Raw genomic sequence first — 18,722 nt, 5'->3', positions numbered from 1 at the left:
CAGAAGGATTATTCTGACTGTGGGGAGTGGATTACAGAGAACCAGTCTTGGAGAGAGGAAAAACAGTGATGAGGCTTTTTGCAGTTGTCCAGCTGGCAGATGATAGTGGTTTAGACCAGGTAGGTGGCAGCAAGAGTTAGAAAGTCAAGAGATTGCAGAGACAGGATTGGCAAAACTTGGGGTTGACAGGTATGTGGGATTTGAGGAAGAGGAAACAGGGTTAACTCCCAGGTTTCTGTCTTGGGCAAAGACTAGAGGAGGGTGCCATTCATTCATTGGCAAAAGGAACATCAAAGCTGTTGAGCACACAGTGACAGGCACATAGTACTTGGTGAAGGTTGACTACAATTATTATCATAAGTTCACTTCCAGATGTATAGTGCTGGACAAATATTGAGTAGGGAGTGGGATATATGGGTAAGTGAGATGGTCATGAGAAGATTCAGTGTGATAATTTGCATAGGCATTTGGCACAGTGCCCTAAACACAAACAGCTCAGTAGACGTGAGTCTTCTCCAATTTAGTCTCATAAGCAGAAAATACCATTATAGTCTATTTATTACTGACACCTTTTAGGGAAGACCTTTAACTAGGATTGGCATCTGAAGGGAGAAGGTTAGGTGGCACTGAGAAGAGTTATATGATGGCCTGTTATATGGCTTGGCTCCTAAGACCGGCAAGGAGCCCTCACCTCACAACACTTTCTTCGTTCATGAGCTCAACTCACCCCCATAACTATTCGAGGTAGTCTGGGCAGGCATTATCATTCCTGTTTCACACATGGGTAACCTCAAATTTGAGACACTGGCTTCCTCAAGGTCATACAGTGGTAATGGTCCACGTGTGCCTGGAACTGAGGTCTTCCTGACTCAAAAGCTTGGGGTCCTTTCCATTGCATCACAGTACAGACTAATTTAGTGATGTGCCAGGCATAGCACCAGACCCTTTGCAAGGATTAACCTTTGATCCTTAAATTGGGATTATCATTGCCATTTACAGAGAAGTAGAAACTAAGGATAGGGTGGGTATTAAATGACTTGTCAGAGATCACTCAGATAGAAGAGGCACAGCTAGGATTAGCTTGTAGTTCTCCATCCGTTCAGTAGCAGGAATTTTACCAACTTTACTGCTAGACGCTGGTTGGTGACCGAGCTGGTTTATAAACATTGCTCGATTCAGGTAAACAGTTTCAGAGGAGGGGGAAAAAAAGAAAAAAATTATGTGCCGCGCCTGCGCGCTAGCCACAGAGGCGGGGAGGTCAACGCGAGGGCGAGTGTACGCGGATGCCAGAAAGGGCGTGTCTGCTTCCCGAACACCCACTTGTCCCCACGATGCATGTCTGTCCCAAGGTTGGCCCGTCCGACTTGAGTGGTGGCATCTCTTAACCAATCACCGCGGAACTCGGCCTGTTGCCAGGGTGAAGCGGCGCCCGCCTCTCCACCGGATGTGAATTTGTAGGTGGGTGGAACCGGAATTGACGCTTCAGGGGCTAGCTAAGCCCTGGGAGTGTTGATATTTTTGCAGTCAGTCCGGCTGACTTCGGCCAATTTAAAAGCCTGGAAGGGAGGCGACTTTAAACTTGTGCGTGGGGCAAGCCACGCTATTCTGTCGCAGTGCCCCTGCCTGCGAGTCAGAGCCTCGGGGGAAGAAGAGCCGGACGGAACCAGCGAAGGGAAAGGCAAGGAACAAGGGTGCCGACTTTGGCTGAAATCTGAGACGGAGGGCAGGGGAGGGCGACGTCTGCTTCTGATTGGCCCGTGGTCATCATCGAACACCCACGCAACCGCTTCGATTGGTTGGTGCTCGCAATTGTTGTGGCGGCAGCGAAGATTTTGCCCACGTACTTCCGAACAAGAGGCGGGGCTGTGCCCCGGCGCGCCTGCGCAACGTTCCAGGCCCCACCCGGTAGTTCAAGAACCTGCGAGGGGGCGGGGCGAAGAGGTGCTTGTTTTGGTTCTGTTTCCTTTGAAGCCGTAGGCCGGAACGAGCGTAGCAATAAAGTTGTTGGACTTGGAGAGGCTACGACAAGCTCGCCGAGGTGCCTTAATCTTGGACTTCATATCCGAGTTCTCCTGCTGCGTGACCCGCGTTCTTCCGACGGTTCGAGAACCGGTGCCGCGCTCTCTTTATCCGGGTCCCGGCGATCCCGTCGTCCTTCGCGCACCACTGTAGCCCCCCCCCCCCCCCCAAAAATCCGGGTCCTCTCCCAGCGTCCCCCGCGGCGGGTTTGCTGGGGGCTACTCGGCGGTGCCGCCATGACTATTCTCCCCAAAAAGAAGCCGCCGCCTCCCGACGGCGACCCCGCCAACGAGCCGCCGCCGCCCGGACCGCTGCCCCCGGCGCCTCGCCGCGGCGGGGGTGTAGGCGTGGGCGGCGGCGGCACGGGTGTGGGCGGCGGCGACCGCGACCGTGACTCGGGCGTCGTGGGGGCCCGTCCTCGGGCTTCGCCACCGCCTCAAGGCCCTCTCCCAGGGCCACCGGGTGCGCTTCACCGCTGGGCGCTGGCCGTGCCGCCCGGCGCCGTGGCGGGTCCTCGGCCACAGCAGGCCTCTCCACCTCCTTGCGGGGGCCCCGGAGGTCCCGGCGGCGGTCCTGGTGATGCGTTGGGTACAGCAGCGACGGGCGTGGGCGCGGCGGGTGTGGTGGTGGGCGTGGGCGGTGCCGTGGGTGTGGGCGGCTGCTGCTCAGGGCCGGGTCACAGCAAGCGGCGGCGTCAGGCCCCCGGGGTTGGTGCGGTTGGCGGGGGCAGTCCTGAGCGTGAGGAGGTCGGCGCAGGTTACAACAGTGAGGATGAATATGAAGCGGCTGCAGCGCGCATAGAGGCCATGGACCCCGCCACCGTCGAGCAGGTATGGGCATTGGGATGGGGGAGGTGAGTGAGTGTGGTGGATGGGATCCCTAGACTGGCTAGGGACCCAAGGAAGGCTGTTTGAGCCTGCTCCAAGGGGCCTATGTCTTTTCTCTTGAGTCTGGCACTCTTTTCCCTGGTGATGGGGTTGCGATACACTCTCCCACCCCGCCCCCCCCAACCCCAGGGATTTGGGATTAGAGGCCCCAGATAAGATGGAGGATTTAAAGATGGAGTCTGTGGTCTCTTCTAGGACCCGTAGTTGATTGTGGGCCCTGGGGCCTCATCGTGTAGGGCCAGTAGGTAGGCACTCCCCAGGAGAGACAGGCAGAATGGAATGCTTCCTGAGAGGGGAGTCTCCTGACTCTCCAAAGGATCTTGGTTTGTGTTTGGTGACTTGAGATTTCTTTTCCCCTGGAATGAGATTCTTAAGATTCCTCCTCCTGGGAATACAAATAAGGTGGTGACCTCAGAGATACGAGTGTCCCCAGGATACCTAAATCCTTTTCAGGGGTCTGAGACACTATATAGGACAACCCTTTCTCCTCCTCAGGGGGATACAGCACAGGACTATGCAGCAGTGGAGTCTGAGACTCTGTTTTCTAGAAGTCAAGGACCTGACACACACACACACACACACACACACACTCACTCTCTCTCTCTCTCTCTCTCTCCCCCCCCCTCCCTCCTTCCCCCCCCCCCCTCCTATGATCTCTTTCCACTTGGGTACTAGGATCAAAACCAACACCCTGGGATCAGAAACTCTACTAGGGTACATGAGATTTATCCCTTTCTAAGTGACAGGGGTCTGTGCTTTCTCTAAGGGATCTGAGACCTCCTTGGAGACAAGAGTCTGAATCTTTCTCTAGGAGCTTAAGCTTTTTTTAAGGGCTGGACACCCCTCCCCCAGGCCTGAACCTTTCTTCAAGAAAATGAGACTCACTGCTTTGTATACTGGAGCCTAGGATTCCCCCTGCTTATAGACTGGGGCTTTTAGGTCTGAAGCCCTCTTCAGGAAATTGATGTCCCCCCCCCCCAGAGGTCTCTAGGGGACTTTTCTACTCAGGGACTGGTCTGAGTATTCTCTTTGGGCATCTGAGACCCACTGTGCCAAGGATTCTTGAGCTTTCCCTCAAGGATAAGAGATGCATACATACCTCACTGACCAGTATGTCTCTAGAGATGAGGTCCACGCTTCCCCCTCAAGGAACTTAAGGCACTCCTTCGGAACAGGAGGTCTCCCCAGACCAGAATTGAGCCCTGAGACCTTTCCCTTGGGGCATGGGTAGAGTCCCTCTGGAATAGGGTTCTGCATCTCCCATCATGAGTTTGACTTTGCCTCGGGTTCATGAGACACCTCCCCCACCTTAGGACCTGATAACTGAACCTACCCTGAAAGAACTGTCACCTCACTTAAAACAGCATATGTGTACCCTAGTCTTAAGAGGCCTTTTGGGGTCATAAAATTTCCTGCCTAAGCCCACCTTCCACTTTGAACTGAATTCTGGCTCTCATTCCCCTTGGGGACATGGGTAAGATGGGATTCTGAGGTAAGGAGTCTGAATCTCCTCCCAGGGGCCTGAGCTTGCCCTCTGGGACAAAAGATTCTTTCCATTAGGGAGGGGCTTGAGCTCACCTCGGGTATGAGGCTCTCCCTCCCTCCCCAACCCCCCAACCAGACAATCCTTTCTCATCTGGGAGAAGGATATGATGTCACCGCAGTGTAGCCTAAGGCCACCCCTCATTGAACAGAGGACCTGGATGCTTTTCACAATCGTAAGAATTCCCTGTCTGAGCTAGCTCAGGCTAGGAAGTCCCCCTTACTTTCTATGAGAAGGTTGTCAGGTACTACTGGGGACACGAGGACTGAGAAAGAACTATCCTCAAGAACTAGGAGGATTCAGCTGTGCCTCTAATTTTCTGGATCAGAGAAGTATTCTGAGTTTCCTGAATAGCTTTCAACAAGCTTTTTTCTTCCAGAGTGAGGGAAGGGGTTTGGGACATCCCCACTTGAGGGGATTCTCCACCCACACTCCCCCCCTTGGCTCAGGTAAATCTTTCTATGCTTCACAGGGCCAAGGCCTTGTCTTGAGCCCCCATCCTTGTTCCCTTTTCATCCATTACTACTTCTGGCAGGATGAATCATCTGCCAGGGTCCGGACCAGGAGTTGTTTCTTCTCTCTCTGGTTGTGATAAAGTGTGCCTTGCCTTTTCCTTATTTTCCACAGAAATAAGGAATTTCAGGGACAGAGAAAGTCATGTGCCACCATGGTGACTAGAAAGACACCACCTTACATCCCCTTTGCCATCTCTTAGGCTAGGAGTTCTTCCCTTCTATTGTCCCCATAAGAACATGGAAGTAAAGCCGTGTGGTTGCATGATACCTTCCCTTCCCAGTGACAGAGGAGAGGTTTCATGTTCTCTTCACTTCTTGGGACAAAAGGGCAAAGAAGATGCTTCTTGCCTTACCTAATTCAACTAGGGGATGAAAATAGAGATTCTTCCTGCTGCCCTAGGCTTGGTCCTGAACCATCACTGGGGCCATTTGTGACCTAGAGAGCCATTTAAACCCTTGGGAAAGGGGAGAGTTGTTGAGAAGGAGTCCACATGGTGACTCTGGTCCCTGTGACTACCAAGATTTCCTGTCTGACCTGGTGCTGTTACTGTATCTACTGCCTTTAGGAGCCCTTTTGACACCCCAGAGGTCCCAGTGCTAGGTGGTGTCAGGGATTTCCTTTCCTAGGTATGGCTGCCTTGCCAGAGTCTCCCCTGTGAAAAGAATGACTTGAGAGGGTCCTGAGCTTGAGGACCCCACAGAGCATTTTGAGAAGGGGGCCTGTGTGCTGAGATGGTGGAAGAAGGTGGACCTGGCACTGTAGCCAAGCTGCCAGGTTTCCCATTTTGGCTCTCCTGGGGCTTTTCTGGATGAACCAGAATTGTTCTGCCTATGCTCCCTGGGCCACAGTTTTCTCATTGGTCAGGTAAAAGCTGGTGGGGCATTGTTTAACTTTGGGATTTCAGGGAGCTCACACCAAAGCCCTTTGGGCCTGGAGGTGACAGGGTATGGTAGGTGTCTTTCAAGGAAGAACTGGATTCCTCCCCTGCTCCTCTGTTCCCTCTCAGCCATCCAAGCTTTGTGGTCAGGACAAACAGTCTGGTAAGTGTGAGGCTCAGGGTTGGCCTCACAGTGACTTTTGTGGCCAGCTAGCTTGGGGTTTGTTAAGAGGCCTGTTGGATGGTGTGGAGGTAGGATTGTGTGTAGAAAAAGTTTAGGCTTTGGACCTGACGGGTCTGACCTCAAATCCCAGGACTCCTGCTTAGCTGCCAAAAGTACATCCATGCCCAGGGTTATTGACTGGTTATCTGACCTGGCCCACCTTGGACCTTGGCTGATTTTTCTTCTGCAGTTTCCCCAGGATCATCTGGGTTCTTCCTAGGAGCCTTTGCAACAACTTCATTTGGCACCTATGAACCTGCTGATTCCTCTGATCAGGAGGCAGAGTGGTATAGCAGCAAGTGGTTGGACTTGGCCTGGGGGTCTGGGTTTGAGTCCTGTATCTTCTGCAGTTACTTTTTCTGGGTCTCAGTTTCTCCATCCTTAAAAATGGGTAGTGATGAGGAAAGAGGTTGTACTCGTTGTAATCTCTTTAATTCCCTGCTCCCTACTTCCCTCATCCATTGTGAAAGTTTTGAGTGGGGCTCCTTGGCTTTTGGGGGTATGCTATGAAGTTTTAAGCAGTTACCAGCTTCCCTCTGCCCAGCCAGTGCTGTAGGCCTTTGTGTGTGTGTGTGTGTGTGTGTGTGTGTGTGTGTGTGTGTGTGTGTGTGTAAGTGTAACAGCTTTATTGAGACATCATTCACACATCACACAATTCACCAGTTTAAAGTGTACAATTCAGTGACTTTTAGTGTATTCACAGTTTTGCATCTGTCATCACAATCAGTCCCTTTTAGAACATTTTCTTCATCTCAGGAAGAAACCCTGCATCATCATCATCCCCTATCCCTTCATCCCTTCTCAGCCTCTGGCAACCACTCATTTACTTCTGTCTTGATTGATTGTTTTTTTCTGTACATTGCATATAAATGGAATCATACACATGCAGTCCTTTGTGACTTCATTTCTTTCACTTACCATAAAGTTTTCAAGGTTCATCCATGTAGCATGCATCAGGACTTCATTTATTTTTGTCAGAGAATAATAGCATCTTCATTTTTTAAAAAAATATTTATTTTTATTTTTTGACTGCACCCGGTCTTACTTGTGTTATGTGGGATCTGGTTCCCTTGCCAGGGATTGAACGTGGGCCCCCTATATTGGGAGGCAGTCTTAGCCACTGGACCACCAGGAAAGTCCCCTGCATCTTTGTTTTTTAATTATTCCCTCCCTCCTTCAGTGGCCTAGTAGTAGGTTTGGGGCCTTGCTCTTTTCTGATTGCTCTGCCCTGGAGAGCTTCTGTTAGTCCGTAAAGAGCAGTGTGTCATCTGTATTTCTCACTGGATGGGTTGCATATGTTTAGCCGGTGGAGCAGAGCCAGTGTTCTGGGTGTTTTGGGGAAGAGAGGGGTGGTCTTGGCACCAGACTTGCTGGGACAGAGCTGTGTAGTCCAGAATACTAAAAACCTCTTGGCTGTGGGCTCTTCCTACACATCGGTCTGTCCATGAGCTACCACTGCTGCTGCCATCTCCCCCTGCCGCCTCCTTGTTTCATTGGCAACTCTTTCATCAATAGACAGGGTCAGCAGCTTCCCAGGCTGGGAGGGGGGTTTCCAGGCCCTTTCAGCTTTAATTCTAACCCTTTCCCTGGGCGTGGGATTCAGCTGAGGTGGATCCTGTGGGGTGGGAGCCATGCCATGTTGCCTCACAGTTCACACTAGGGAGTGCTACAAGGGTGTTACCTTTGTGTCCTGTGGCTGCTGTGACAAATCACCACAAACTTGGCAGTTTAAAATAGCAGAAATACATTCTTTCTTTGTTCTGGAGGCCAGAATTTCAAAATCGGTTCCACTGGGTCAAAATCAAGGCATTGGCAGGGCCAAACTTCTTCCAGAGTCTCTAGGGGAGAATGCAGTCCTCTTCCATATTCTGGTGGCTGCTACCATTCCTTAGTTTTTGACTGCATCACTCTGACCTCTGCCTGGCTTTTCTGTGTATGGGTGGTCTCTCCTGTCTGTCAGATCCTCCTTTGCTGTCCTAAGGACACTTGAAATTGCATTGCATTTAGGTCCTACCCTACTCCAAGATAATCTCCCATCGCAAGATCCTTAACCACATTTGCAAAGACCCTTTTTCCTTGTAATATTTACAGGTTCCAGGGATTAGGGCCTGATATTTTTGGGTGGTCATTATTCAGGGATGTTCTTGTTTCCCTTCAGGGAGAGGAAGGGAACTCATTAAGTGCTCTCATACTGAACAGTCTTGTAATATTTGAGTCTGCCCAGTATCCCTGTTATTGGGAGGGTTATTAGCCCATTTTACAGATTGGAAAACTATGGCTCAGAGCAGTTAATCACTGACTAATAATTGTTGGATTGGAACCTAAGTCAGTTGGGTCTCCCCGGCTGCTTCAACTTCTCTTGAACCTTTGAAGTAGCAGGTTGCAGTTTTGTACCTCAGATGCCATTGTGTCAGAGAGCTTTACCCAGCCCTGTTTTGGAGGCTCAGAGATGTGGAGGGAGTCGCCCTCAGGTTCAGCAGTGGGCTTGCAAGATTCAGGGTCTGGACTTCTTAATTTCAATTTATTATTATTTTGGCCATGCCATGCCTCATGAAGGAGCTTAGTTCCCTGACAAGAGATTGAACCCATGCTCCCTGTGGAGTTTTAACCACTGGACCACCAGTGAAATCCCAGGGTCTGGACTTGACTTTCTTAGGCCAGGGCATTGATGTGGCTTATGGCTGGGCCTGCTCCCACCTCTTACTCCCACCAACCCTTCCTTCCTGGGCCGTTTTCCTAAACAGCATCCAAGTTGGCACCTTCTTTGGAGGCTCCTATCTAGCTGGAGAAAGGAAAAGACTGTTCTGAGCTCTTGGGACTCTAAGCTCTCTTGGAAGCCCAGGACCATGACCTCCCTGTTTTCTCCCCACAGTGGGAGAGAAGGGGTTTCAGCCAGAGCCTGCTCCAAAGGCTGCTGGTGCCAAAGGCAGTGGATGACTAGTTGTCTGGCCTCCATATCCAGGCCCAGATGCCAGTCTGGCTGCCCCAGGACCAAAGCCTTGCTTGTGCAAGGGGAACACGCAGGCCTTCTCCACTTTTAAGGACAAATCAAGATTTTCACAAATGGGTTGCCAGTTGTGTTTCCATGCTGTGATTCATGAAGCTTCCTTCTCTTGGTGCCTCTGCACTAGGCTTTGCTGATGCCCGAATCCCAGTTCCTTTCTGCCTTTATAAAATGAAGATAATGCTTCCTGCCACCTGAGCTGTGGTAAGGACAGTTAAATGAGATTACCTTTTGCATCTGGCGCCTGGCATGGTAGGCATTTGGCTAATAGAAATTCGTCTTTTTTTCCTGGCTCTGCCCTGCTTACTTGCCTAGTCGTCTCCAGGACTTTAGCTCTACTGGACTCATTGTTGGGTCTCTGGCATCCCTGGAATGACAGAAGTGATTACTAAGCATTTCTGGAGGTCTTGGTATTTTACTTCTTTACTCAGGTGGCACCTCCTCTCAGATGCCAGCTTTAATGACTGACGCAGGTCCCTTGCTCTGTTTCACAGCGACCCTGTGTTCACCTCTTTTAAAGCCCTGCTCACACCTGTGTGTGGACATTGCCTATTTCCCCACCCCCTAGCAGTTTATGAATTTAACACAGTTGAGACCAAATCTGATTCATTTTTCTGTCCTCATTGCCAGCCCAGGGTCTGACTTAGTAGCTGCCTGGTAAACGTTTGTTGGATGAATAGGTAGGAGCACCTCTCATGCTCTTTGACCCCCTTTTCCCCTGTCGATCTCCCCCCCCCATACCTGAAATCAAGAGGTTGTTATGTGTGCTGCTGCTTTAGAACGTCTCCTGTCCAGTCTGGGATTGTAGTCATAGTTGCAGCTTCTCTGCAGGTGCCATGGTACTGGAAGATGGCTGACCTGCAGGGCAGGGATAGGGGAACTGGCTGGAGCAGGCTAGTCCAGTGTGACAGCCTCTGGGGAAGGAGGGACACCTGGATTGCTGGCATGTTACACATAAACAAGAGTTTGTGCTGCCTGTGGAAGCCCATTAAGAGCTTCCAGGTGCCTTTGTCATCTCTGGAAAGCCAGCCACACCTTCCTGGGGTGTGGGCCCTGATGGTGGCGCTGTAGGGTATTCTCTTGTCCCCTGTGCTTCATTTCCTGTCTAGCCACTCACCTAGGACTTTCTGAGGGCCTCTCAGTTGTACGTCACCTGTGTGTGTGCTGGTCTTGTCCCTTCTCTTTCTGGTGACCACCTCACCAGTGCATGGTATGTTGTTTAGAAAGCTTTTTCAGTTCCTGAAACTTCTCTAAGCCTCTTGACAGCTCTGTCAGGCAGCTCAGATATCCCCCATTTGATAGGAAACTGAGGTTTGGAGAGTTCAGGTAGATTACCTAAACTCATGCAGCAAATGAGTGACAGAGCTGAGCTTGGACCCAGAGGTTTTATCCTCTAGACCTTATTCTTCCTACTTTGCCAGGAATTGCTCTCATCTGAGATAGTTAAAAATGGCCTGCGGAGAGGTGATCCCCTCTGTCTGATAAGTAGCCCAAATCCTGTAAATCCCTGGGCTGGGTGGTGTGCCCAAGGAGCAGCCTTGAGATTTCTGGCCCCTGGGCCTGATGCGGGCTCAGGCTGACTTCTTCTGGTGACCAGCAGATGGCGTGAGGAGGCTAAGAAAGGTCTGCTGCTTCTGGTTTGTTTAGTGTTGAGATGGAAAATGTTTTAAGTGACACGTGGACATTTTTTTAATAGACTTTATTTTTTTTTGAGCAATTATAGGTTCATAGCAAAACTGAGCAGAAGGTACAGGGAGTTCCCATATACCTCCTGACCCCACACATGCAGAACTTCCTCCAGTATCAGTGTCCCCCACTAAGTGGTACATTTGTTACAGTCATTGGACCTACATAGACACGTCATAATCACCCGAAGTCCATAGTTTGCCTTAGAGTTTGCTCTTAGTGTTGTACATTTTCTATGGGTTTGGATAATTGTAGAATGACATGTAACCACCATTACAGTATGTAGCATAGTTTTACTGCCCTAAACATTCTATATGTTCCATCTATGCATTAAAACGTTTGCAAATACACATTTGTACAGGTTCACTTAACCCATGCCTTTAGGGCCAGCTGTACTTTGGAATTTAGAAATATTTCAGAATTTTAAGAAAGTCACTTGGATATAAACTGTGTATTATGTAACACTTTCCATGAGGTCTATAGCAGCACCTCAAAGTCAAACACTTGGATGTTTCTGCAAGGAAATGTTTGAATATTCGCTTTTAAGTGGAATAGATGGGTTCTTGTCAGCTCAGGTCAGATTGTGATGCTAAGTGAGTTAGATAAAGACTTGGTTTTTAAAGCTTTTCGAATTTTGGATAACATATTGTATACCTCTTATAAATGAGATGGTAAAGTAGAATCACCTGTAATACCAACACTTAGGGATAATATTTTGTTGCGTTAAGTGTTCCCAACTTTGTGTGCATGTGTGTTTGTATACATATATATATATATATATATATATATATATATATGTTAAATGTCACAAGTGAGATTGTACTTTGCATGTATTTTGCTTTATACAGTATATCTTGGAATTCTCTGGCTGTATGTGGGGCTCTGGATCTAGGCTCTTGCCAGTCTATTCCCTCCTCAATATCTCCCCTACCCTAAGTGACTAGAGGGTCCCCAGGTGAATCTCCTCTAGGTCAAGTCAGGTTCTCCTCCTAGGCACTTGCTGGTTCTGGGCCTCTGGCTGCCTAGGGGATAGGCCCAACATGGGATTCCCAAGATGGTTAGCAGCGGTTAGAATATAGATGAGGCTTCTGCTCTCAGGGCACCTGAGGCCCCTCTGGGAGCAAGCCTTCTGCTTACACAGAGACTGATTCGCTAGAAGGGTCTCCTGCTCCACATGCATGGAGTGGTCTAGCAGGGCGGAGAACTGGACCTTGTCTGTTGTCCTCTCAGCCAATCATCTGGGTCCCTTAAGAGCTCAAGGACAGGGCCTTGGGGGTGAGGGTATGGGTCTTTCCTGTTGATGATCCCTACCTCTTCCCTCCAGCAGGAGCACTGGTTTGAAAAGGCCTTGCGAGACAAGAAGGGCTTCATCATCAAGCAGATGAAGGAGGATGGTGCCTGTCTCTTCCGGGCTGTAGGTGAGTCTTTGCCTTAGCCTTCAAGGGCCTAGGGCTGCCCCTGAACTATGCTGCAGTTGTCAGGAGTGACTTGTGTGACAGGGTTGGGCGCAGAGTTAGCTGGTCTTTTAGGGACTCCTGGCCTCAGCCTAAGTTAGTAGTTGGTCTCTAGCCTTTGGTCATGAGGCAGTGTGGTGGTGTGAAAGTAATAGTAACGGTAGTAATAGAGATGGAGAAAATAACATTACTTAGGGACAGATTGGAGAAGGAAATGGCAACCCACTCCAGTATTCTTGCCTGGAGAATCCCAGGGACAGAGGAGCCTGGTGGGCTGCTGTCTATGGGGTCGCACAGAGTCGGACACGACTGAAGCGACTTAGCAGCAGCAGCAGGGACAAACTGCTCTGTCAGGTGCTGGAGGAAAACTTTTAATTCTCCTCCAAGCTAGGTAAGTGAAGGACCATTGCTTCCAGTTGTCAGATGAGAAAAGCAGCTCAGAAATAGAGTGACTTACCTAGGGTCAGAGAGTACGTAGTGCAGTCAGGAGGCAGAGCCTGGGTTAGGTTAGTGTGAGGCCTGTACTCTTAACTGCATCACACAGCTGTCACCTTGGGGTCACAGAACTTTTTTTTAAACTTACACAAAAGTAGAATAGTGAACCCTTTATGTACCCATCACTCATCTTCAAAATAATTGTTAACATATTGCCAACTTTGTTTCATCACTACCCCACCCACTCTTTCACTCCCCTGAAACAAGAATATTTTTAAAACAGAATCCCAACATGGATCATCTCATTTGTAAATATTTCTGTATGTTTCTCTGACAAATAAGGACTCTTTTTTAACATAACAAAAATACCATTACATACATAACAAAATTAATAATTCTTTAATACCATCTGCTGTCCAATCTGAGCTAGATCTTTGAAGCTCCTCTGGCTCCGGTGATTCAACAAGCAATTGTGAAGTTCTATGCTAGTGTCCAAGGGAAACTGGGAGTGTGATTCACTCCCTTTGGAGCTCTGATGTCTCCCAAGGAAACATCCCCTCTGATAAGAGCCTTGACCTGAGAGTCAGAAGCCCTTTATTCCAGTTCTTTCCCTGACTCATAACTTCCGTTTTCCCATATTTGAAATGGTGTTGATTCTGCAGTTCTTAGTGGTGCCTCAGAATCACAAATGTTTGAGTGGGTGATAGAAAGTTAGGTGGGGTGAGTTGTTGTCTCCCTATTCTACCAAGCAGAAATGGTTCAGGCAGTGGACTTTGATGGGCTGGGAAAATGCCAACTCCCTTATCCCTGTGGCTCAAGTCCATGTTCTCCCAGGGATGTTTCCTAGAGAAAGAGATAGGTTTGGGGGCATCTTGGACCAAAGGAATGCAAAGAAAGAATAGATGGGGACCTGTTAGGTGTTAGGCCTGTGCCGAGACCTTCGTCTGAATGTGGGGTAAGCAAGGCTGCTGGTGGAGTGAGGGTCAGAGAATGCAGCTGGGCATCTGTGTCTTGGGTGTTATTTGAGGTGGGCCTTGGGCCTAGTTAAGACCAGGCTTGGCAGTAACCCATGTAAGAAACAAAATTTAAGTGTGTGTTCATCTGGCTGTTCTTCCCAAACACCTTCTGACCCTTCCCCCTCATTGAGACCTTCCAGTAAGGGGCCTAAGCTTACAGGAAGAGCTGACCATGACAGGTTGAAGGCCTTTCCCTATCAGCACTATGGCTACACATTTCCTCTGACTGGGCTGCACTTGGCTTTTCTTTGTAAAACCTCAGAAGCCCCATGGCCTCTCCCTGAGAAGTACATGACCCCTGGGTCTCTAGGCCTCATGTGGAGGTTTCCCTGGGGCAGACTGCACAGGACATGTAACCCCAAAGGGGACTTTATCCTCACGCTTTGTGCTACCCCTCTGCTTCCAGCCTCTCTGGGACAGGGACAGGTGGTAGTTGTTCTAGGCTCTGGTGAGAAGGGTGACAATTTCTAACTTCCTGTCACACATTGAATAGTAGAAGGACCACATAACTGAGGGTTGGAGTTGAAACGAGGAGAGACAAAGAGACCACTCTTGTTCCTTGACCTTGACTGATTGCTCGGCATTCCACGTGGTACTTCAGGTTCACCTGCAAAATTGGGGTCCTTATCCCATGAGACCAGGTGAGAAGAGCCTCCCATTGAGGCCAGGAAGGGGAAGTGACATGCCCAGGGTAAGTAGTGGCAGAACTGGCATGAGAACCCAGATGTGTCCAAAGGACACATTCTTTCTTTGACCCTAGGAAAGCCCTACCTTCTTAGGAGTCAACTGGCTGGGTGACTGTGGCTGTATTCTGTGATCTCTAGGGCCTTGCTTCTTACAGCAAGGAGCCTGTGGCCCTCTACTCTTAGAAGTCCTGAGGCAGGTGGGTTTTGCCCTCTGTTTTGCCTCTGAGATCTGGGTGTCCCCAATGTGAACCAGTATCTCATGCCTGTGGACAGTTCTTTCGCCTACCACCTATTGGAGACTCGTGGGCATCAGCATAGGCTGGGGTGGAGTGAAAGTGGGAGCTTGGGTCCCAGAGGGATCCTGTGGTCCACCCTGCCCCTGCTGTGCTCAGATAACCTTCTCCTGGAAACGTGAGTCTGCATCTCTCTTCACTCCCTCTCTGCGTACAGCTTTGACTCAGCAAAAACCTCTGGCCCTGGCCTTGGCCTCTGTGGGCAGAGTGGTGGCCTTGTGTGTGGGTGTCTGCATGAGTTGTGGGGATGCAGCTGGGGCTGTGCATATTTCGGTGATGGGGCCCAGAAACATTAACAAGGTCCACTGCTCAAGGCCTTTTGGTCTTGGAACATGGACTATCAGCATTGGAGGAATGGATCTTAGATCAATTTGTCATTTTATAAATGGGAAACAGGCCTCAAGAGAAGGTCAGGGCCTTATTATCTAGGTCACACAGCCAGTATCAGACATTTGTGTTTGAGGCTGAAGCAGGCCAGAAGGAGAAGAAGCCATTGACCACCATGTACACCGGCTTCTGTTGACCTCTCTGCCCTGCCTCCTTCAGTTTTTCCATCTTTGCGGTGGGAATTCTTGAGTAGAGGAGCAGGCATCTGAGAGACCAGGCTATTGAGAGGGCTGAGTTTTGCTGGCTCCCCAACTGAGGGTGGCAAGGGCATCTACTTTTTGAATGTGACAGTTCTCTGTAGTTGTGATTGTTGTGTGGGTATTTGGCTTTAAGGAACATCTTTTACTGACTGTGTGCATGCACATGTGCATTTCTGTGCTGGTGTCTCTGTACACTCAGAGAAAGGACATACATAGGGTGTGGGGAGGGAATGTTCATGCTGACCTCTGTGGCCTTAGTGAGGGGTACAGGTCCTAATATATCTATAATCTCTGACCACTTGCAGGCCTTTCCTAGGTTCCAGCTGATTCCTGCTTGTGTTGGTGGGGAAACTGAGGCAGACAAGCCTGACCTAGGGAGTCAGGTGGCTAAGTTGACAGCCAGATTGGTGGTGGTAATGTCTCCTGCGGCATCAGTGCTCAAAGTTACCAGTTATTCCTTGAAAGCCTGGCCTCTCCTTCAACCTCCCCAATGTGTGGCCTTGGGCCAGCTGTGCCACATTTCTGTACCTTAGTATCCCTCCTGTGTAAAGTAGGGTTTTTTAGGGTAAGAATGGAATGACCTGGGATGTGAAAAGGCCTTAGCGGAACCAATTGTAGTAATGTACTGAAGATTTCTGAGCCCTCTTTGAGCTGGGGACAGAGGTGAGGGAGTGGGGGACCCCCTTCCAACTGGACTCTGGGAGGGGAGAGCAGGTGCAGATTGCCCACAAGTGCAGTGTCAGCAAGAGGAGGAGTTTCAGTTTCTATCAAAACAAGTGCTCTGAATTCCCCTACCTCTGCAGGACCACTGGGCTCTTTTCCTCCACCTTGAGCCCCATAGGGAAGTCCAGCTTAGTCCCTAGTTCCATGTGCCAATCTCTAGGGAGGGAGGAGGGCTTTCTGGAGGACAGAGGTGGGGCTGGCAAATTCAGACAAGCATCTCCACAGTGAGAATTTCCTGTGTTCTTAGTCCTGCACTGGGTGTTTTTGTGTCATCGAGAAGGTCCTTCTACTCTCTTTCATTGGCAAGGTATTGTTGCTCTCTTTCTTTGGTTCAGAGATGCGCATTTTCTTCCACATTGATGATCCCTAAACTAGGGTATGTCTTACAACCAGTGAGATGGGTTTCCCTCTCCCAAAAGCTGTGATTATACATGTTCTGTACCACCTATTGGTGCATCTTAGAATTGAAGAGAGAAGGTGGTATTTTATAGGTAAATTGAGAAGGTCATCCCTTGCCCACACGTAAGGACCCTATTTTGTGAGGCCTGTGTTACTGATTTGATGTTAATTTGGTTGCTAAAGATTTGAACTACAGGCACAAGGTAGGCTAGTGGACCTTTGGATTCAGCAAAGGTAGAGAACCAGTTACGCCTGCATGAGGAGAGAGAACCTACACTTTGAGTTTGGGACTTTCCTCTGGCTGATGAAGTGCAACAGAAATGAGGAAGGACTTAAGTGGTTCTGGTGAAATTCTAGCTGACTTGTGGGTGACTGGCTATCTGAAGAAGTCATCGTTCTCCTTACGACAAACGGAACCCCATCTCTTGAATATCTAGTATGCCTTAGGTATTTGGCAGACCATCCCCTCTAGTATTGACAGTGTTCCATGAGAGGAAAAGGAGTTATTTTCCCCACTTTATAGATGAGGACATTGCAGCCCAGAGAGGTTAAGGCCTTGTCCAGTGCCACACAGGAGGCAGAGAGCCTTTTTGTCAAGCAGGGAGTCAATAGCAGGGAAATGGGAACTTCTTGGGAAGGTTCTCTCCCAACTCCCTTTCTGGTCCCATAGTCTCCCCTTTCCCCTGACTTCTTACATCTTACATCTGGATAGATCCACCTCCCAGGACTGGAAATGCCTGTTGATGCTTGCCTGAGAACATCTCAGCCACCTTCCTGAGCCTGGCAGACCAACCCCTATTTAACCCCTTCACTCCCATCTCAGTTCCTGTTTACTGCAGCTGCCAACAGCACTGCCTCTCTTCAGTACCCCAGGTTTATTCTACGGAAATAGCTCCTCAAGCAGCTCCGGCAGCCACAGTGGGTTTGTGGTCCTGGCTTCTAAGAAAGGCAGTGGCAGGGGGCCCCCAGCCTGTGCACAGGGCATGTGACTTGCTGGAAGTGCTGCAGAGGGGGAGGGGGATGAGGGAGAGTGTGGCCGCAGAACCCACATCCTTGTTTACATCGGTAAAGGGGCTACCCCTTCCCACCTCACAACCCCCACTCCCCATCACCCTCTGGTCTCTGCACTTCCAGGAGGACATGAGACAGGCATGGGCCCTGTTTTCTATTTCAGAGCTGCCTTTTTCTCTTTATCTCACAGAACCCTTCATGGAGGGGGGAGGGGGGAGGGCAGCAAAGGCGCTCTTTTGGCGACTCTTTGCAGAGGTAGACTGTGTCATGGAAGAACTCTGCGGTGTTTGCTGCGGGACCTGCCCCTGCCCGTGTCACAGGGAGATCCCATCAGAGCAACGGTGTTCTGAGGAGACAAAGTGACAGTCCCTCTTCGTCTTAGCCAGTGGACATCAAGCATGCCTCATCTTCAAGCCCATTTTAATTTCTCACGGAGAAGGCTCCCTGACTCCCCTATCCTCCCCAATCCGCTCAGCAAACTTGCATTTCTTGTACCGCACCAGGCTCTGAGCCTGGGGGTGGACTTGTATATGAACTTCCCTTTGCCCTCAGTGGGAGCCCAATGTGATCAGGCGAAGTCTGTATGCATCTTTGATAAATCTGGTGATGGGGTGCCTTAGAGGAGTGGGAAACTGTTTTAAGAGTGCATGGGTGTTTGACAAGTAGGCAGCCAAACAGGATGGAAAGAACATCCTGAAAGGAGGAAACAGCATGTGTGAACATCCTCAGCTGAGGCAGAGGGAGCCTAGTTCTTATTGTGACCAAAGCCCTGTGATGCCTGGACCTAAATTAAGTTAGGTGCATATGTGTCTTATCTCTCTTATAGACCACATACTTCTTGCGGATAGGGTCAGAATTTTACTCACTTCTGTCACCTTCATAGTACCCCACATTCAGGCCCCACTACGGGACAGGGTCTCTGAGTGACTGCTCTGTCCCAAGACTAGGGCTAGTCCCTTCACACCTGTTATCTCATTAATTCCACAACAGGATTGCCAGGAAGTTACCCAGCTTGATCCCATTTTACACTTGAGGCATATGAAGCTCAGAACATTTGAGTCATTTTGTTTACTAGTACCAAGACAACACACTGGTCATAGCAAACACCCTATTCCAACAACAAAAGAGAAGACTCTGCACATGGACATCACCAGATGGTCAACACCAAAATCAGATTGATTATATTCTTTGCAGCCAAAGATGGAGAAGCTCTATACAGTTAGCAAAAACAAGACCCGGAGCTGTCTGTGGCTCAGATCATGAATACCTTATTGCCAAATTCAGACTTAAATTGAAGAAAGTAGGGAAAACCACTAGACCATTCAGGTATGACCTAAATCAAATCCCTTAAGATTATACAGTG

The 18,722-nt window shown here is 49.6% G+C and overlaps 1 protein-coding gene across 4 annotated transcripts in view; it reads left to right on the top strand.

Annotated features, from left to right (window-relative positions):
- The first annotated feature begins 1,474 nt into the window (after window positions 1–1,474).
- Window positions 1,475–18,722, top strand: part of OTUD5 (OTU deubiquitinase 5) — a 28,027-nt gene continuing 10,779 nt past the window's right edge. Inside the window, exons 1-3 of one of the 4 annotated variants that reach the window (XM_070783554.1) lie at window positions 1,476–2,607; window positions 2,776–2,849; window positions 12,083–12,173. In XM_070783554.1, coding sequence (XP_070639655.1) covers window positions 2,256–2,607; window positions 2,776–2,849; window positions 12,083–12,173 — 517 coding nt within the window. In that variant the 5' untranslated portion in view covers window positions 1,476–2,255. Of the gene's footprint in view, window positions 2,850–12,079; window positions 12,174–18,722 lie in introns of all 4 variants that reach the window. The other 3 variants (XM_070783553.1, XM_070783552.1, XM_019955476.2) reach the window with 3 other exon arrangements.

This window comes from Bos indicus, chromosome X (genome assembly GCF_029378745.1).
Source record: "Bos indicus isolate NIAB-ARS_2022 breed Sahiwal x Tharparkar chromosome X, NIAB-ARS_B.indTharparkar_mat_pri_1.0, whole genome shotgun sequence".
Classification (NCBI taxonomy): Eukaryota; Metazoa; Chordata; class Mammalia; order Artiodactyla; family Bovidae; genus Bos; species Bos indicus.
This window is presented reverse-complemented; position numbering and strand designations above follow the sequence as displayed.